Source organism: Amblyomma americanum, chromosome 3 (genome assembly GCF_052857255.1).
Source record: "Amblyomma americanum isolate KBUSLIRL-KWMA chromosome 3, ASM5285725v1, whole genome shotgun sequence".
Taxonomy (NCBI): domain Eukaryota; kingdom Metazoa; phylum Arthropoda; class Arachnida; order Ixodida; family Ixodidae; genus Amblyomma; species Amblyomma americanum.
In genome coordinates this window covers 192765565-192786598 of record NC_135499.1, presented here as the reverse complement: position 1 = coordinate 192786598, position 21034 = coordinate 192765565, and the positions used below count along the sequence as shown (strand labels likewise).

The 21034-nt window shown below is 51.5% G+C and overlaps 1 protein-coding gene across 1 annotated transcript in view; it reads right to left on the bottom strand.

Moving 5' to 3' along the window:
• Positions 1 to 21034, bottom strand: part of LOC144124323 (phospholipid-transporting ATPase ABCA3-like) — a 47434-nt gene that overhangs the window by 9498 nt on the left and 16902 nt on the right. The window contains exons 10-18 of the mRNA XM_077656958.1: positions 19697 to 19851; positions 19060 to 19287; positions 17529 to 17676; positions 11136 to 11385; positions 8914 to 9000; positions 7673 to 8113; positions 6078 to 6574; positions 4506 to 4625; positions 1199 to 1473 (exon numbers count right to left, since the gene is read on the bottom strand). Of these exons, the coding sequence (XP_077513084.1) occupies positions 1199 to 1473; positions 4506 to 4625; positions 6078 to 6574; positions 7673 to 8113; positions 8914 to 9000; positions 11136 to 11385; positions 17529 to 17676; positions 19060 to 19287; positions 19697 to 19851 (2201 nt within the window). The remainder of the gene's footprint in view (positions 1 to 1198; positions 1474 to 4505; positions 4626 to 6077; positions 6575 to 7672; positions 8114 to 8913; positions 9001 to 11135; positions 11386 to 17528; positions 17677 to 19059; positions 19288 to 19696; positions 19852 to 21034) is intronic.

Below are 21034 nucleotides of genomic sequence, written 5' to 3'. Positions count from 1 at the left end.
CGAACTGGACTGCGACTTGAACGACGAAAATAGCGCAGAATCGAGACTGTTCCTCAGACGAAGGCAGTACGCTCCTGTCTACGTCGCTTATTTGCTGTCCTCTCCAGCACTATTTTCGTCGCTCTATAGAACGCCTGATCACCTGGCCCCTCAATATTCATAATTAGGGGTTCTGAACGAGCGGCGGATAAGCAATTATGCGAATACGGGGGCCGTATATTTCAACATCTTTACCGCTTGATTTCCACATGATATACACATGGCCTCTATGATGTCATACGGCATTACTTTGGTACATTTGTACACGATGTCCATATCGCCTGCACAGACTCCGTAAGCTCCACATGGTATCCATGTCAGCCGCTCGGAAAGCATACCATTATATAAGCATATGAAACCTCCCACCAGGGCTCAATCTATCGTCTTGTTAACAGAAGTGCGAAGCCGCTTGGGAATGTTGCGACTTACACGCTTCCGCAAGCGCTACTTCACTAGCAGTCTTGAAAAGCCGATGGATCTAACCTCGACCTTTGAACCTTGACTCAGAATCCGGTGGATGAATGGATGGATGGAAAAAAACTTTATTTGCAACAAATTTAGACTGTTCTTGACCCTTACGGATCACTGGGTGCCGGGGTCGATCCTTGGTTCAGGATGCCGCACTTGACTGCTGCCATCGTGGCTCGTCACAAGGCTACGTGACCTCTCTCGACCAAAAATCGTGGCTCACTATGGCAGGTGGGACACCTGCATTTACGGACGGACGGACGACGGCTTTTCTCGACAACACCTCCAATGCTATCGCATTAATTAATTCATGGTATACGCTCGGAGGGGGCTGCCGTGTTTGCTCTTTCTGCTGTGCTTTTCTCATGGAATCCCGATAGAAGGTCCTGAATTTGATCAAGGCTATCTTATTCTCCCTTGTCTGCTAGTTTTTGCACTTCGTCATCGTCTTCTTCCAAGCTACACTTGGATAAAAATGGATCGTCCTACCTACGTGGCCATGTATGCGGTGTGTCCTTTGTAATATTGGCGAGCTTAGGTTGTTCCCCGGGTCCCACCGTTATTCAGGTGAGGTGTCGTCTGTCTGTCAACGCAACGATGCACAGAAGTGTGCGGACACGGACAAGTGAGCGTTAAATGATTCCCATGCGTGAAGAGCCCCGGAGTGCTCCTCGCGGCTCCCCCAGCGCACCGTGTCCTTGAGTCCCTCGGCCTCTGGGCAGCAGACAGCCAGCGAGGCCCTCCGCGTCGGCAGCCGCGGCACCATCTGGCGGCACAGTGCGAGCCGCTGCTCGGTGGGCATCTCGCACAGCTCGCCCAGCGCCTGCAGCCGCAACAGCCGCACTAGGCTGGCGCTCAGTGCGGCCGAAGGCACGGCGCGAGCCGCCGACGTCAGCGCTCGGCCGGTGGGAGCCGTGTCTGGACCCTCGGCGTCCCACACGAGCTCCAGCATCGTCGGAACCACGCCTGGGAGTGGCAGCAGCAGTTTTACTCGAGAGAGAGAGTTGGCAAAGGGGACGCGTCGGCCACGTAAAATGCCGCATTCGAGTGGGGTGCCTGTACTACGGCTGGAGGAAATGAAAGGCACAGAGTAGAGCGATACCAGCAGGACGGCAGGAGGATGGCGAATGCTAACCAGCTCATAGCACCTCCAGGAGGCCTTTTTTTGTGGGAGACGGATCACATTTATTTCACCACGGATTCCGCCGCTGAGTGCATTGATAGTCAGCTCGTCTGCTGTCTTCCTCACATCCTGCCCTCGTTGTGTTAGCGCTGTGCCACATGGTCCAGAAGAGAGGAGGGGACATGCATTTGTCTTAGTCTGGGTCCCGCAAGAAGACAAAGCCTTTTGTCCTAACTCTGTGTCAGCAAACTGAGGCTTCCTCCTCTGCGCTTATTCAGACTTGTCATTCGCTGTACCATCTATGCTATTTGCAGCAGCCAGCTACCATTAATTGTTTGCATATACATAGGTGTCGTTACAGCGGGCTTTTGAAATTATTCGATGTAGAACCTTCTCTTCAAGGCCGTTAAAGCTGCTTCTTTTCGGCCTGTGACAGTGGACTGTGCGGTAAAGCGGACGTTTTTCGCGCGATGGAGTGCAATTAAAAGACGATTTATTACTAAAATTAGCTAATAAACTTGCTATTCTTTTGGTATTTGGTCGCGAGTTTAAATTGCGACATTCAGCACCACCAACATTGAAGAAGAGATCAGTCTTTATAACATCGAAATCGGCACAGCGGCTCGAGGTATCGAAAATGATAAACACGCCTTTGAAAACTCGTTAGGTTGGCTTTCCCATATTCCACATTGATCAAACGGCGTTGCTCGAATTTTTAATCCATGAAATACTTGTGCAGTTCATGTGTTTCGAGAGGTAAAAGATGTTTACATTGTTGGCGTGACGACACCACGTGCAGCGTGGGCTCACTTTCGATGTTGATCGCACTCAAATTCTCAATACAATCTTTTACCTAAAACCAAGAAATATTAAGTTAGGCATTTCATTTTTTTAATTAATCGTCTTTTGATGGCACTTCATCACATAAACCGGGTGTTACAAGGAAGACGTGGGCACCAGAAAACCGGTTAATCACATTAACTGGTAAGCTGGTTAAAAACTTTCAATAATTAACTTTTTAACTATTAGAGTTAGGCGCCTAGTTGTATGTAATTAGAGATTTGTAGCCGGTCGTTATTATTAGCCATATCAGTCTTTAGAATTTCGAAAATGCGATTACCCTTGGTGCTGTGGCTCGACAAAATTTGGCTTTTTCGACTAGTTACGTGCACTGGAGTGGTTGCTTTGCCCGCATACTTTCGAAAGCGCATGCATTTTCGCCCAATGCAGCCAAGTTTTGTCGAGCCACAGCGGCGAGTGTAGTCGCGTTTTCTAAATTCCAAAAACTGATATGGCGGTTACTAACGGCTGGCTACAAATCTCTAATTACAATTAGACGCCTAACTCTATAATAAAGTTAATTATTGGAAGTCGTTAACCAGCTTACTACTTAATGATTCACCGGTTTTCTGGCGTCCGCCGACCCTGGCAATACAATGCTGCCAAAGCCCATTTTTGCCTAAAAGAACCGATTGTTGAACATTACTAAGTCTTCCTTGTAACACCTGGAACAACGTCCGCCTTGCCGTAAGTACAATCTCCCTGCACAGAACGAACCGACGTGTAGAATAATTTTAAACACCCGGTGTATGTATATACCTCACAGTCTGGCATTGCGGGCGGCCTTGGTGTCTGTGGATGTAATGAGGATGTGCATGCATTGCCTACGCATTGTTGATGAGGCGTACTCTTGTTATTCTTACGCTTCTACAAGACAGCATCATTATCGCTTCCCCTCAGGCTCTATAAAAGCGAGGCACCAACTCCGCCCTTCTTTCATGCCCGTTAGGAAAAGGCCTCGAATCCCAATCCCATCACACTGCATACCAGATTTTTATAAGTTTGCACCGACATGGGCCTATAGTAACACCTGTTTGCTTGATAAAATAACTTCGTGCAGTGGCGACATTGCTTAGCACTTCTGTCGCACCTATACTTCAACCAATTTTGCCAAACTTGCGTAGTCCCGCAAGTACTATCGGCGTCAAATGGAACGCGAGCAGCGGAAGCGCGTGGACAAAGATGTATTCCACGCCGTCTGCCTGTCGACCTCCTAGGCAGTCGCGCTCTTCCGGCTTGCGATTGTTTTGCTGCTGTTTTCATCGACAGTCGTTTTCTCGCCTTGCCCCTGGAGCGCCACATTTTTGTTGGCGGTAGGGCGATAAAGTTCTGCTCACTGCCAGAAACAAGCGATTCAGCGACGACCACGTTGGACACCGACCGCACCGCGATGGGTCCTTTTTTCACTGTTCGCGTCGCAAGCAGACGCTGATAACAGGGCAATGATAGAAACAAAATCAAAGTGCTGCATGCCAGGGAGCTGAGCGCGCTCGCTTCACCCACGTGACCTACAGCCGCCGGTGTCAGCGAAGATCGCTAGAAAGCACAAATGGGGCGCTCCAGTGGCAAAGCGAGAGAATGACCGTCGAAGAAAACAGACGCGAAACTACCGCAAACCGGATGAGCGCGTCCATCTCTGACGACGACAGGCAGACGGCGTAAGCTGGACCTTTGACCACGCGTTCCGCAGTTCACATTTCATTTGACTCCGATAGTACATATTTTTTTTTTTGTGAACTGCTTGCGGGAAGAAAAGCTGCAACTAAATTTGAATTACAGGACGCATACGGGATGACATTTTACTAGCTACGGGACACAATTTCCTAAATTCTCTCTGCTCTTAAATACTAAGCAATAGTGAAAAGGTTATGGGAGTTCTAAGAAGACCGGCTTCTTTTAACTTTATTGAAAACTCGTCTGAAAAGCAATTACTAATAATTACCACTTGTCCTATCCAAAATCGCCACTTAACTTCCCTTAAATGCGGCTATAATCGTGCGAAGATGTGCAGGCAACACGCCACCGGGCGACTTACCGAATGCGAGGCTGATGAAAATGATGGTGACTTGGCAGCCGTTGGGGAAAACCCTGCTGAGGAGGTGCGCGGCTGGAACGGCTGCCACACCGTACGCCAGAAAGAGTGCGAGTGCTGCCGCTGCGAGGAAAAGAATAAAAAAAAATGGCGAACGACCTATCGTGGGTTAGGCCAAGAGCGAATTAGCGGCACTGGCACTTCTGTTTTCACTTCGGTTTTGGTTTGAGGCTCAATTTTCGAGGTAAAGAAAGCTTCATACAACGATCGGTGAAATTCGACTTGACCTCTTCCTTAAAAGACTACAGCTACCAAGTTTTGCTTTCAGATTTTCTTCTTTAAAAGGATCCGTTATACATGGATCACCACGTGATATTCGCCTACGACCGCTAAATAATATATAATTATAATTCTTCCTGATGCTTTTTGGATTTCCGTCTCATGAAGCGACAAAGCTGTTTAAGTGCTGCAGTGAATCCCCTAAACGTCACTGCCATCGTTCGGCTGACGAAACTGAAACCGAAATGGCATATGACATAAGAAATTCAGTTATAATTTATTCAGCAGTCGTAGGGTAATACCATTCCGGTGATCCATGTATTCTAATATCTAACGCATCATCTGACAGAAGAAAACACCAAATAAAAGTAGGTGTCTATAGTCCTTCAAGAGTAGCATTTGCAAATCTAAAAAAAAATTGGAGGGGACAGTTAAGCCCTGCCTTAAGGATATGATGCGATAGCATTAATAAGTTAATGCCCATATATCTGGAATGGGTCGTTCTCAAATTCACGTTTATAGATCGATGAGAGTCTTCATGCCCCTCCTGGCGCAGTGATGCAGCGGTTAAGCGATGCGCCACATCCCTGCTATGGCAGGTGCTGCCACCGGTGAGGCTTGTAAGAGGCTTCGCGCAGAAAAATGTTTTATGTTTTCTGTGTGTTTTAGTGTTATAGTACTAAACGAAAATGAAATGAAAAGTCGAGATAAACGAAATGATGCCAGGACCGGATTTAAGGGTGACCTCCACTCCCTATCCCTCCAACAAAATATTTTTGCATACGAAAACTATGCTGAGGCTCATTATTTCTCGTCAAAAAAATTCCAAGGAGTACATAGTTCAAATTACCTCCCCCTCCCACACACACACTTTATAGTCCATAAAACCACACCTGATTGGCGCCGCACACCGGTGATCTGCGCATACTTAACTGAAAACTGAGGCTTTGAACGGAGGCTGCAAACAACCATAAGCCGAGCGTCAGATGAAATCCAAATGATTGGAGGCACCGAAGGAGGCGCAGAGTTGCTATAGTGGGACACAGCTCAGCAATGAAAGCGCAAATTGCTCCTCAAAGGAGGACCTCCAGCCAACCGCATCTAACCATTGTCACGACACCATGGTCCACCGCCTTGCACCTGCCGCGACTGCTAACATCTGCACCCTGTATTAACTGCAAGGCGCACCGCAACTGGAGTTGACTACCAAACAGCAGCACCTCAACAGACCCACGACCGTATAATTGCACTAATGAATTGGCCGACCACTCGACCGTAGCAAGCCACACGACGCACACAAGAAGAGGGCTCCCCTGTCCGCGTAGAAGTAGAGGAAGGGCGGCGCCACCGGCACGCAGAAGCCGAGCACGTGCAGGGTGGCGAAGTCCCACAGGAAGTGGCTGAGCCAGTAGTCGAGGCTCAGCAGGCCCGTCATGAGCTGCAGCAGCTGCAGGCCCGAGCGGCCCTCGGCGCTCGCCATGGCGGCGAACAGGCCGCTTGTGGGCGCCAGCACCGCGGACACGGACAACACGCACGCCACCACGGGCACGTCGTTGAAGACGCGGCCGAGGACCCGCTGCGCGCTGGGCGCCGCCTCCCACCGGGCGCCCGGCAGCGGGCCGGCCTGGGCGCGGATGCGGGCACCGCGCACCCGCGACGCGTTGGACAGCTGCGCCGCGTGCAGGGTGGTGAGCGCCGCCCCGCCGGAGGCCCACCGCTCGCCGGACCACCACAGCGTCGCCCAGTGGCCGCTGCCGCCTGCGAGCGAGTAGGTGGCTGAGTTAGCGACCGACCTACAGCGAGTGAGAGGATGCGGGTTACTTGCAAATATATCTCTTTTACACTAAGGGTAGACAGCTGGGCCAGTTGGTTTGCATTATTATGGAACATGGTACCAGCGCAAGAAACAAGGACGAAGGGAGAAGAAAGACAACACGAACACACCACCCAAATACTTCGGAAAGAAAGAAAACCTGCGAAAGTAGCAAAATATGAGAAACCTGTTGAATTAAAAAGCTATAACAAAGTATTGTCATGAAAACTCGGGGGCCTTCTTAACCACATTCTTAAAAGAACAAAATGCGTTACATTCAGGTTGCCTGCTATGGCGTCTGCAAGAGTGTCTAATGTTGAAGCGATTTTCGCGCAAAATCTCCGGTTGGAACCGGTTCCATTGCCCTTATATGGTATGCATGAGTCACCACCTTCTAGAGTGTTCCAATACCTTTCGTTGTATTATCTTATGGGATTATATAATCCATTATAGCCAACCCACTAATGCACCTTAATTCATTTTGTGGGGTGGGCCTAATTCCATAATTTTGGGGCCCTCAGATTTACAAATATGGCGGCGCCCTATCATTGTTTCATCTGTTGTCACGCGGTGTTTATGACGTCACGACCCTTTTGACCAATCGGGTAATTTCGTGAGAGTGAAGCCGGATTTTTTTTGTAAGACGACGACCTAAACGCTGTCGCATTAATAACATGCCAAATGTGTTGTGTTCAGTGGCGCGTAAGAATCTGAGGCTATCAAGCCCAAGCTTAAGGTCTAATGACAAATGAAGTTGATAAATATCCAAATTTTTAAGGGGTCCTCAGATTTTAAGCATTGGCGGTGGCCGATGACTGGCCCACTGGTGGTCATGTGGTGTTTGTGACGTCATGACCCTCTCGACCAATCAGGGAATTTCGTGACAAAGAAGCCGGAAATTTTTTTTGTGAGATGACAGTCTAAATGCTATCGTATTGTTAACTGGTGGCAAATGAAGTTAACTGTCATCGTCACCATCGACATTATTATTACTGTTAATGTTACTGAGGGGACGAATATATGTGTGCGCATATACACTTCCAGAGTTGCGCAGCTTGACCGCGTGAAAAGAGCGCACAGTCTGAAGGTGTCGCTTCGCCTTCTCAGCAACTTCCACTGCCGCATGGCACCAGAAAGTGGTCCCCGACAGTCACCCGGGCCGGCCACTCCCGCGTGGATCTCGACTCCCCAGCCGTGGCGCCGCCACTCGCGCACGTCCAGCGAGCGCAGGTAGGTCTCGGGCTCGGCGTCCAGCGGCAGCCGGTGCTCGACGCCGCTGTCCTCGAGCAGCGCGCGCAGCACGACGCCCGCAAAGCCGGGGCTGGGTCGCCAGTCGGCCACGAAGGCGGCCAGCCCGACGCCGGCGGCGTCCAGGGCCACTCGGCGACCCGAGTCGTACGCGTCCGCGGGGCCGTCCCGGTCTGCCAGCGAGGCGTGCAGCGCGTAGAAAAGCAACCCGCTGGCCAACGCGGCGCACGCCAGCGGCTGCCAGTAGGCCGCCAGCAGCGTCACCTTCTTGCTGGAGAGCGCCAACAAGCGCCGGCTCAGCGCCCACCACAACTGAGGCGCCTGGAGTCGCTCCCGGTGGCGCCGAAGGGCTGCGCACAAGCAGACTCTCCTCCTCGCAAAGACGCCAAGGCCGTGACAAATGGAGGGGCGGCTTGCTTTCTTCCTTTTCTGTGAATGACACTTGTCAGCCCCGCACGGATGTGTAGTTTACAGTATATTGGCACGAACCTGTCTCAATGAACAAACTATTCGTTGTGCTGTAATGCCAGACTTTTATAATGCATCTGCAGGTTGCTCAGTCCGCATGTCGTATATTGTCTAGTGAACTCTCTGATGTTCTCTACCCTGATCACACAAACCTATGTGTCCTGTCATCCCACGGAATACTTTCTAATCAGTAATCCTTGAGGTAAAAAATAGTTACACGGCCGATTTCTCATTGATAAATACAAATTTAAAAAAATAGAACTATGCTTTCCCAGGCTTCACTGACTGTTGGACGCACAAACGCACGCACGCACACGCATGTATTAGACCACCTCTTCACTATAAAAAACGGTCTTCGATCTTGGCTCGCTCTACGTCGACCACTAAGTCTGGGCCCATTATTTGACCCGTCTCAAGTAAACGATACACTGTCGTTACCAAGTGGCAATTTTTCTTTCTTTTTGCATTGAGTTAAGTTTGGATGGAGAAAGCATGTGTTGTAGAACCCACGCCCGTTGCAGGGCCCTTGGGTGCAGACGGACCGGTTTCTGTGAAGGACCCGAAGCCAAGGTCAACGTAGCAATATAAGAAATTGCGGGGCACTGGCGCATGTCAGGCGACGCACCTTCGGGGCTGTAGTCGTCACTCGGTATGCCCGCGTACCTCGGCTCGTGGATGCGATTCCAGATCCTGCGAAGCAGACGACGGCGCGTGCATCTTGGACCGGGGCCTTTGAACGCTATCGTTGAAAACTGTCGCTTTTTGTACTCTCATCTTTTACTCCTATCTATAGTACAACCAGAAAAAAAAATGGCGGTGGTTTAGCTCTGGTTAAACCTGGAGTGACGCAATAGCTACAGCTGGCCGAGTGGAACTTGCTCAGTTGAATTGCAATGTCAGTCCTTTCGTCGCTCCGTTTCGCTGAGCGTTCCTTCACCGTTGTTCCACTTGACACGGCGCATGCGCACAGCTGCGGCAGCTCGGTTTCGCCGGCGCGCCGCGCCGCCGGCAGAAGCAGCTGCTCCGCACCACGTGGCTGGTCAAATGACCAGCCACGTGACAAACCACGTGATCAGCCACGGCGCCGCGCCGCCGGCACGCTGAAGGCTCGAAATGCTACCTTAATGTAGCTATCGCTGCAAAACTGAGTGCAGCGTACGTGTTATGGGCTGCTTCGCTGCTGCCAAGCGGTGCTGGCGGTCACGTGTACCGGGTTATCTTTGCCGCTTTCACCGTTATCTATTTCGTTTCTTGATATTTTTCCTCGCCAACGACAAACGCCGTCAAACGCTCACTGACCCCAGATGCTTCCGCGCGCTAAACTGTACCAGCTTCTAATTTAACAGTGACATCGTTATCATCAGCCTGACTACGCCCACTGCAAGACAAAGGCCTCTCCCACATCTCTCCAATCAACCCTGTCCTTTGACAGCCGCGGACACCCCATCCCCGCAGTCTGTTACCATTAAGGACCACTGGTTATCTTGCATTCGCATTACATGCCCTGCACAAGCCCTGTTCTTCATTTTGATTAGGATGTCATTAACCTGCGTCTGTTCCCTGCCCCACTCTGTTCTCTTCCTGTCTTTTAACGTTGCACCTATCACTGTCCTTTCCATAGCTCGCTGCGTTGTCCTTGACTTAAAGTGAACCCTTTTCGTTAGCCTCCATGTTTCTGCCCCTTAGGATAGTACCGGTAAGGTACAGCTGTTACATGCTTTTATCTCAGAGATACTGGCAAACTGTCATTCATGATCTGAGTACCTGCTAAATGCGCCCCACCCCATCAATCTTATTCTTCCAGTTATTTCACTCTCATGGTCCAGATACACGGTCACTACCTGCCCTAAGTAGACATATTTCCTTACCACTTCTAGCGCCTCGCCACCAACTGTGAACTGCTGTTCCCCTGCTAGAAAATGAGCGGCGTACTATCGTCATGAAACATTGGGTGGGTTGGAACAAAGTGGGTCGGGAGCCCCTCAGGCAAATTCAAACCATGCGAGCAGTTGAATGTTCCACTGTGTTCCTATGAATCGAGCATATGGCCGACCAGCATGCGTGCTGGCATTAGCATGCTAAGCAGAGAGCCTAATTTTGTTACCTCTTTTAAAAGCCTATGATGGCATTCCCCAAGTAATGGCAAGAGCAATGCAATGCATACTGATTTTTCTCAAAGTACCGTCGTAAATTCCAGGTATGAGAAGGTTCTTGCCGTATTTATGCGAAAAGCGTTCCCTCAGAATCCTGTTGTTCCTTGCTAATCCGAAAGTTTGTAGGGCAGCCCTTAGAAATACTAATTTAGACAGTCCATAGACTGTCCGTAGACTTCTGCCTATAAAGTCTGTAGACTCTCTATAGACATACCCTAGAGCACAGTCTATAGGCAATACAAATCCTATAGGCAGTCTACAGATATTCTATAGATTCATGGCCATACACTTTTACTAGACTATTGTCTATAAACCTGTCTATAAATCTTTTTTTATAAGAGATCAACTATCCTAAGGCGTGGGAAAAGCAAACAAAACGTTGTCGAAGCGGCGCATTACAAAATGCATCAAGCAGCGTGTCCTGATCGTTCCTGTTGAAGATTTCAAGGGCCAGCCGGCATGGCGTGGCAAGGCATGGCGCGGTGGGCCAGCCGGCATGGAAAGAAAGTGCAGTCAGAAATGGCAGAGAACAGTTTGAAGCGGTAGGGCCAAGAATTCCGCTTGGAGGGGTGGGGGGGGGGGGGGGGGGGGGGGGGTGGACATCGTCAGCCTGGTAAAACCAGCCAAAAGTGTGACCGCGCGCAAGGCGGGGCCCCCATCTCCGCCGCCTACCTCATGACTCCGTCCTCGATGGTGCGGTACGGCTCGCCGACGTGCACGAGTCCCAAATCACGCTTCTCTCGGCGCAGCTGCTGGGCGAGCTCGCGCGCCCGGGCCACCGTCACGCCGGGCAAGTACAGCATGATCTCGAGCCCGATCTCGGAGAGCACCCGGTGCTCCGGCATCCACGAGGTCAGACGCGCCCGGATCACCTCGCTCGAGGCGTACAGGTGTCTGAGCAGGCACAGACGGTGGCCGAGCCCTGCGCGCGCATTTCGCGTGACTCGACGGGTGACAGTGAAAGCTGCGGAGAGTCGACCTCTGCCTGCGCGCTCATTACAACGCACTCTGAGTACCTCCAAGAAAGGACTTGCTTCCAATGTTTCGCTTCTTTCTCTCAGAGAGGAAAATATAGTTACATGGCGACCACTTGAAGAATGAGGCGACATGAACGATGGCAGTGAGACGATTTTAATGGCGGCTGGCCTAGCGCGAGCGCTCCGTCCCGCGCCATTGCCAGTTACGTCGTCTTCGTGACAATATGAATAACGATAGCGCAGTTCTCAGACCTTTTCGAATAGCTCACACCTAGACACGGCCCACTCTTTTCTCTCCAGTCAGGTTCGGCATCGTGGCCGCTTGCGCTGCGGCCTGTGGGTGCCACGCGTTGCAAGATACATAGGTGGGGACAGAGAGGCCCGCGTGGCTGGCAGATAAAGCCCCCTTGTTTCTCTCGGCGCCACGAGATGGCCCTTCATCAAGTGGCCCATTTCCGCGCCTTATGTGAAAATTTTTCACGCGGGTACTTGATGACGAAGCAGTAAGTATCGCCTGGCGTTTTCTCGCTCTTTCATTTGCTCACTCGATTGTTGGCTCGTTTGTTTGTCACTGCCCCTCGCGTGAAAACGCTTACCGCACGTGTGTGGCGGGGTTGCGCTCGACGGTGGCCAAGCGCCAAGAAAGAAGCTCCGTGCGAGGGCAACCAGTTTCTATGGCAACGAGACTGTTCTTTTATGTTTTGTTTCTGCCGGCGAAGCTTCACCACTCTTCCGACAGAAGACGCCGACATCCCAGACCCGGTTTGGTGGTTCAAGAGGTGCTTTATCTGGCCGCTGGCTTCCAGTGCGTTTCGCGTGTTGTGTCCCCGCCTGTATCTATTACATCGTGTCTCACCTAACCACGCTAGTATATCAAACTGGCGAGTGCTGTGACATGAGAGAATCATCGTCATAAAAGGTGTGGGCAGAAAAGATCACATGAATGCTTTAAATATTGTCACCGGCGAAAATACAGAGAACCAAGCTGTTCACTCGGGCGAGGTTTGCCAACACCGCCGCGCTCGTTCTGGACAAAGAAGACGTTCGGCCACGCGCTCGGGAACACAGTTCGACCTCCAGGTGGCGCCGGCAGAAAGTCAGCAGCGTGGCATTGCCCCTCCCATCTAAGAGGCATCGACTCGATGCCGCACGCGAGGGGAAGAAAAAAAAATAAGGCGAAAGGTAATGGCGGGGTTGGGTCCGGGGCTAACGGGAATAAAACGGCTTCATTCGCGCCACGTGGACGACCTCGGACGTCGGGTGTCGAGAGGACCGGACAGTTCCTTGAGGGAGCACCTCGTAGGTCACCGCGCTGAGGCGGCGTAACACCTGGTACGGACCAAAGTAACGGCGAAGAAGCTTCTCGGAGCGCCCTCGCAAACGGATTTGGCTCCACACCCAGACTTGGTCACCGGGTGTGTAAATCACCTCCCTGCGGCGGAGGTTGTAACGCTCGGCGTCGCGTTGTTGTTGGCACCGGATTCGCTGTCGAGCAACTTGGCGAGCAACTTCGGCGTCACGGACAAATTGGTCGGCATCCACGACAGAAGAGGGAGTAGGATCCGGAAGAAGCATGGCGTCCAGCATGGTCAAGGCTTCGCGACCGTGCACCAAATGGAAAGGAGTGAAGCGCGTCGTTTCGTGAAGCGCAGTGTTGTACGCGAACGTTATGTAAGGAAGTATCCGGTCCCAGTTCGCGTGGTCATCGTCGACATACATAGAAAGCATATCGGCAACTGTCTTGTTAAGCCGCTCAGTCAGTCCGTTGGTTTGCGGATGATAAGCTGTTGTCTTTCGATGACTGGTGCCACTGAGTCGAAGTACCTCGTTCGTAAGTGCCGACGTAAACGGGGTTCCCCTGTCAGTTAATACGACCGTTGGAGCTCCGTGACGAAGCACAATGTTATGAATGAAAAAACTTGCGACTTCGGCGGCGGTACCACGGGGAAGAGCCTTGGTCTCACAGTAGCGGCTGAGATAGTCAGTGGCAACAGCAATGTACCGGTTACCCATGGAAGACGCCGGAAACGGACCGAGTAAGTCCACGCCGACCTGTTGAAATGGGAGGCGCGGGGGATCGATAGGCTGCAGGAGCCCGGCTGGTTTAGTCGGTGGCGTCTTCCGGCGCTGACATTCTCGGCAGGTTCGGACGTAACGGCGGACAACCGCAGCAAGCTTGGGCCAGTAGTACTTGTTGCGTATGCGCGCCAACGTGCGGGAAAACCCGAGATGGCCCGAAGAAAGGTCGTCGTGGCACGCGCGCAGAACTTCGTCACGAAGCGCAGCTGGCACTGCAAGCAGATAGACAGTGTCCGTTGGGCCGTAGTTCTTTTTGTAGAGTACCCCATCGCGCAAGCAAAACGATGACAGTCCGCGCTTGAAGAGCCGAGGTGGAGATGGGGCGATTCCTTCAAGGTATTCTATGAGGGGCAGCAGGTCAGAATCGGCCCTTTGTTGTTGGGCAAGGGTGGACGTGGTGAGAGCACCAAGAAAAGCGGAATCGTCGTCGGACTCGTCAGTGGGGCACAGGATTGGGGCGCGGGATAGACAGTCAGCATCGCTGTGTTTCTGGCCAGACTTGTGCACGATGGTGACATCAAATTCTTGTAACCGAAGACTCCATCGAGCAAGCCGCCCCGAGGGATCCTTCAGGTTCGCCAACCAACAGAGTGAATGGTGGTCGCTCACGACCCGAAACGGGCGGCCATACAAGTACGGACGAAATTTCGTAACGGCCCACAGCACAGCTAGACATTCCTTTTTCGTTGTGGAATAATTGACTTCTGAACGGGACAAAGTGCGACTGGCGTAAGCAATCACGCGTTCTAGACCATCCTGCCGCTGAACAAGGACCGCGCCGAGGCCAACGTTACTAGCATCAGTGTGCAGTTCAGTGTCGGCCTCTTCGTCGAAGTGGCCAAGCACAGGCGTACACTGCAGACGGGACTTGAGTTCTGTGAAGGCGCTGTCCTGGTCTTGGCCCCAGATGAAGGGTTCAGAATCCTTCGTCAGGCGGGTCAAAGGCTCTGCTAGCCGGGAGAAATTGGGAACAAACCGGCGATAGTACGCGCAGAGGCCCAAGAAACGACGCAGGCTCCGTTTGTCTGTTGGCTTAGGGAAGGCAGCTACGGCGGCCGTCTTTTCGGGATCTGGACTAACACCTCGTGCGCTGACAATGTGACCAAGAAACTTCAGCTCTTGAAATGCAAAGTGACCTTTCTCTGGCTTGAGAGAGAGACCAGCGGAACGTATGGCCTCGAAAACAGCACGCAAGCGTTTCAAGTGCTCATCAAACGTGTCAGAGAAGATCACGACATCGTCAAGATATACGAGGCATGTCTGCCACTTCAGACCGGACAGCACGGTGTCCATCATTCGTTGGAACGTGGCAGGGGCCGAGCACAAGCCAAAAGTAAGTACCTTAAACTCGTATAAACCGTCAGGCGTAATAAAGGCGGTCTTCTCTCGGTCGCGTTCGTCGACCTCTATTTGCCAATACCCACTGCGGAGGTCGAGGGATGAAAAGAAGGTGGCATGGCGCAGGCGGTCTAGGTAATCATCAATGCGGGGCAGAGGGTACACATCTTTTTTCGTGACGGTATTCAGGCGCCTGTAATCGATGCAGAGCCTGAGGGTGCCATCTTTCTTCGTGACGAGAACAACAGGCGATGCCCAGGGGCTCGTGGAAGGTTGGATGACGTCGTCCTGGAGCATCTGTGTAACTTGGCGGCGGATGGCATCGCGTTCTTTGGAAGACACGCGATAAGGGCGCTGGCAAATTGGTCTTTGGTCGTCAGCAACGACAATTCGATGCTTGGTAAGCGGCGTCTGTCGGACCTTGGAAGTTTCCGCAAAACAGTCGCGGAAGGAATAGATTAGGCTTTGCACGCAGTTTTTCTGACTGGCCGAGAGGTGCGGGTTCACGTCAGTCGGAATGGCTGTAGCCGTCGCGTCGGCGAGGTCTGACGTGGTGGATAAAGAGCACTGCCTCGTACACTCTCCAAGCTCGTCAAAATAAGCGACGACTTCTGACTTCGTCAAATGTTGCGGTTCACGAGTAAAGTTCGTGACTAAGATTTCGGTACGACCATTGGCAAGGTCTACTAGGCCTCGGGCGACACAAACTTGCCGAGCGAGTAGCAGGGACATGTTCGCTTCAGCAATGCCAAGAGCGCCGGTGCTGTCAGTACACTCGACTGTGACGAACTTGCTGGCTCGCGGAGGGATTGTTATGTGGTCGTCACATATGCGCAACATTACTTTACAGGGCTCGGTGGTTGTGTTAACGGCTCGCTGGGCGGAAAAAGATACCATGAGTTCCTGAAGGTTTATGATCGCACCATACTCGTGAAGGAAATCCATGCCCAGTATGAGGTCCTTTGAACAGTCAGCTAACACGGCAAAGGAGCCGGTGAAAGTAAGACCACGGATTTGGATGCGGCAAGTGCAGACGCCGATTGGTGTCACGACATGGCCGCCGGCAGTGCGGATCACGGGTCCACACCAAGGCGTCAGAACCTTACGGGGTGTCATGGCTAGCTCCCTGCTCATCACAGAAAAATCAGCGCCGGTATCGACGAGTGCGGTCAGTTCATAACTGTCGACGGTTACTAAAATTTCAGCGGAAACTAATCGTTCGCAGCACGTCGGTGAGGTCGTCGGATCGGGTCGTTGACGCTCGGGCCGTCGCGTCCAATCGTTGGGTGGAGGCTGTTGACTTCGTGCAGCGGCGGCGGCCCTACCCCCGGAGGACGCCGTGTTCAGTTTTCCCGCCGAGGGGACGTGCCTCCGAACTGACCGGAGGTTGAGGGCCGACTGGGCGTAGCAAAGCGCCTCGGGGATGGCGATCGCGACTGTCGCCGCTGTGAGGTCGGGGGCGGCACTTGAGAGTTCAGGTACTCCTCTATGTCCCGCGGTCTTTCACCATAGCGCGGTCGAGGCGCGTCCGGTGGGAATCCTCTCAGACCCATCCGCCGGTACGGGCAATTCCGCAGAACATGGCCGGGCTCCCCGCAGTGGTAGCAGAGCGGACGATCGTTGGACGTTCGCCACACGTACGCTTTGCGGAATGGAGGACACGGGTCCTGCTGCTGCTCGATGGGACGCACGTAACGATGGGGTGGTGGTTGTTCGGCAACGGGGCGAAACGCTTGCGGCGCCGAGGCAGGTCGGCGCAGGGCATCGCTGTAGGACATTACGTGCGGCTCCGAAAGGGGTGCTGGGGGTGGCTGCACCGCTCGCCGGATTTCGTCACGGAGAACATCGCCTGTCGAAGGTACGCTTTCTGAAAATCAGCAGCGTGGCAATATACATGCAACACGATTAAAGCCTAACTTCTTAATCAAGAGTGTACTAGGTTATGGCACCTGTGCTCATCCATGAAAAAAAAAAGATCGTGGTTCAAGAGTCTCGTTTCCGCCAGAGTCCTTTGAATAAATGTTGTTAGTAGCCAAGGGGAACGATCGCTGCGTCGTCTGGGCTGGGCAGGTCTTCCATGACAACTCAATAAATGAGCATAGGTGGTGCATTCACAAAGAACAAATCGAAGAAAGCAAGGCATACGTAGCTGCCATAGCGACAGGCTAACCGAATTCCGCTTTCATGACTGCAGAGGCGACGAGGTCCGTGCGCAAAAGTGCATGCTTCTCCTTCCTTCTGTGAGAATGCTAAAGCCGATTGGTAGAGCTAAGCTTAGTGGCTTGGCGCGTTAATCAGCGTGAGCTGATTGACATTAGGGGCTGAAAGCGCGAAGGTGCGAACATCTCCGGGGGTGGGCCATTGGCCCTGCTGAAGCGAGGCGTATGTTGACTCTATTTGCCTCAGTGCCTCAGTGGAGTTTGGTTTGTCCCAGGAGGCCCCATAAACAGCAAAAAATGATGCTCGTGCTGCGAACCCGTCGTCCATCAACTCCGGCTATCTTAGACAAGTCCTACGACCGGAATTCATTAGGTTTTGATTCTATCCGCCGAAAGGAAGAGAGAAATTGGCAGATGGAAGACCACTTTATGCTTCTTTTTTCTACATGCAGGCTACATTTGCCATCTGCACTAAAATGATAGACTATAGGCATAAGAAACGTGCAGCTCACTGAGGTCTCTGCGGAGGTTGTCCACGGTGTCGTTGAGCTGGACGACACCTCGCGCCAACACCACGGCGCGGTCGGCCAGCACGTCAACTTCGGCGGACTTGTTGGATGTCATGATGATCGTCGAGGACCGACGCATTATCCACAGCAACTGCGAGCACAGTCACAGATTTGTTGCGCGTGGGGAAGATACACAATTCTAAACATACAGGGTGTCTGCAGAGCTCCGCAGAGGCCTTGCTGGCTGTCAGCTCTTGTAAGGCACGCATTTCAAAGTTCCCTCGGGAGCTTAAATTTGGCGTTGTACGGAAGAGTTCATACATGGTTCGACCAATATATGTTTTCTTAAAATCTGCCTACAGGAGTTTCAAAACTCCTCCTTTCTGTCGTAGTACCAGTAAGGGAAGTTGGCAAGGACAGCAGTCAGATGTACCAGAATAGCCTGAGAAATAGCTATCATGGAGGTGTGCATTCATGAGCGAGGTTCAGTCGCCGTAATTCGATTTGCTGACGCACAATGAACAAATCGAAGAAAGCAAGGCATACGTAGCTGTCATAGCGACAGGCTAACCGAATTCCGCTTTCATGACTGCAGAGTCGACGAGGTCCGTGCGCAAAAGTGCATGCTTCTCCTTCCTTCCGTGAGAATGCTAAAGCCAATTGGTAGAGTTAAGCTTAGCTAAGGACACTACCGCCGCCGTATTTCGGTTTGCTGACGCTGATCAGCCGGGTCCAGCTGTCGAGGTGTAAAAAAATGAACGCTCATCCCCCTTATTCCAGTCGAATAAGGGGTCACTACGCTTCAGTAAGGACCATATGACATAGATTGAATTAAAATCACGTGACCACGCAGGAAGCACTCTCCAGAGCACCCGTTCCCCTGCCCGCCTAGATAAGACTGTCATAATGCAGCAGGTAGACCCTGGAGTTTTGGTTTCAGTAGAGCGCAAACGAACTTCCATACCAGCGGAGCACGTGTGCCCAGTTCCAGGTAGGATCGAGGATACGTCAAAGATCAGCGTTACCAAAGCCAGCGGTAGGTGACGAACTGTCCACCCGACTGTTGCAAATGCCTTGCGTTCCTAGGCAGCGTCGCGGCAGCAAGGGGCTTCCGGGAGCATTTATATGAAGTCAGCAAAAATCTAACGCGACAAATGTCCACCGCATAGTTCGGGCCGTGTACACCGGCATAATTTCTTGCTCCGGTGGAGCTGTACGACTGCGCATGGTGCATTCGATCGGTCTTGCAGAAAATCATGCAACAGTGGTTGGTAGACACAGCAGTTGAAAACGAAACTGAGCCATTGCGCTCGCAGCAACCTGGTGCAATCGTAGTGCTTCCACACTCATCGCTAATGACAGCGGCAGTGTCAACGTGGCCCAGTTTGTCAACTAGAGACAACTACAGTAGCGTTAAGAACGGCGAGGCATTGTCTTCAGGTTTGCGTGGACGCGACATTCATAGCGAGAATCAGCCGACAGGCGTATATTACCTAATACACTCTTAGATAAAGAAGTGACTACGGCGCAGTACCTTCCACACGTCAGCCTGACTGATGGCGTCCATGCCTGCGGTGGGCTCGTCCAGAACCAGCACTTCGGCGGGTCGTGACAGTGCGACAGCCAGCGCCACCTTGCGTTGGACTCCAATGGCTAGCGTGCTGATGCGCGCGTCCGCGTAATCGGCCAGCCGCATGTCCTTGAGTAGGACCGCGGTGTCCACCCAGCGACGCGAGGCAGGAGTGAGGCTGGACGCGTTTAGCTGTGACGAGTTGGAGCGGGATCAGACCTCTCCCAGTTAGAGAGTACGCGCTGCCATGGGGTCTCCACTGCTCAAAAAGTGCTAATGTTAAAAGCCACAGGCTTGCTGAATACACATGGCAGATTGGACACAAACTCGAGAATTCAGTTTCTCAGTTTCTCACCGTCGTGTCCGAAAGGAAGTTACATGAGTTCAGAGGTTGAGGATTACGATACCAAGAAACAAATCGAACAACCTAGCTGATAGGTACTTAAACACTAGGCTGATCGAATTGAAAAACGGGACAGCGGTCCTTTCGAAGTCGAACCAACTGCAGGAGGTACTCTTCCTACAAAATTACGCTGCCTTTGCGAAAATGTTCTCACATCACATTCGAAAAACAGCTCGCTACGGAGCCGGAAAAACTTACCATCTGGGAGAGCTGTATGTGCTCTTTGACAGTCATGAAATCGAACAGCGTGCTGTGCTCGGCGCAGTAGCTGATCATGGAGCGCGCTTCACTCAGTGCGTATCGCACGCTCACATCGTGCACGTAGATGTTACCGTCGTCCGGTTGAATAATGCCTGCGGAAGATGCCACCTCAGCGAGAGTGCGCACATTTCTTTCTGTAAAGCGTGCTTTCTCTCAATACGACCCTTTATGCGGCAAAGCCTTCAAACTTCAAACGCTTCTTCGAAGGTACGACTGCGCGTCAAAGTCTTCGTAAAGAGGGAACTGGAACTTGCAAATCAACTGTCGCAATGTAAGCGCACAGTATACCTCCCATTACATAATCACATCAGTGATAGTGACTTTCAAATATCACGAAAATTTTTATTTGCGAGGTTCATGTGCAAAAGTGCATGCTTCTCCATGCACTTAAACTGCATGCATTTTATTATTCTTATTATTATTACGAAAATTATTACTATTCCTGAGTCACAAAAATTATGTAACCTGTTCATTTGACTTAGTAGAATCCTCCACAAAGTATTGAAACTTGAAGCAAATTTTGAAATGCTAGCCCGAGGCTGCCAGTTTTATTGTTATTCACGAATCTTACAGGCACCTCTGCCAAAGGGGCTTAACATCATCGAAAGGTAAAATGCAAGATGGCAATATTTGAACAATGTCACAATAAGTGAAGGCTACATGTGCATGCGAAAACTACAAAAGGACATCGCAACACAGGTAAGAAATAATACACAAAAATACACCAGGAGGGTAGTTTGGTGTTTGAGAAAGCCACAAAGCAAACAGCAGAACACAAAAATAACTTAATGAATTACAGCACCGAAATTCAGAAGTGAAAGTGCCCGAGGAAAGGGTTCGACCTAAATATTGAACACAACAAACATCCAAGCGTAAAAATACGATAATCGATGTAAGTGTAAGTAATGGTCGACTAATTCGAAAGTGATAACGTCGGATTAGTTAAATGAATGAAAGTGTTCTATCTCTTGATTGGTATTTTCGCTAAGAGGCGGTAGGAATTCATCCTTCCGGTGCTGTGACATGCACAGTTACTTCCACTGAAAGCAAGGGCCCGATGCACCAAGGAAGACTTATTCACCTGGTTCGGGTCACGAGCCAACAAACTTCCACATCGCTTACACGAATTAGAACCGCCGGATCGTCACTTACGGCTTCAAGGGCGAGAGCACACCGTAAACAACAATCTCTCTGGATTCATTCCAAAGCCATTTTGCGTCTCTCCCGTCTTATATACAAAGCGTGAACAAATTCAGTGCGTTTCCGAATGCGTTG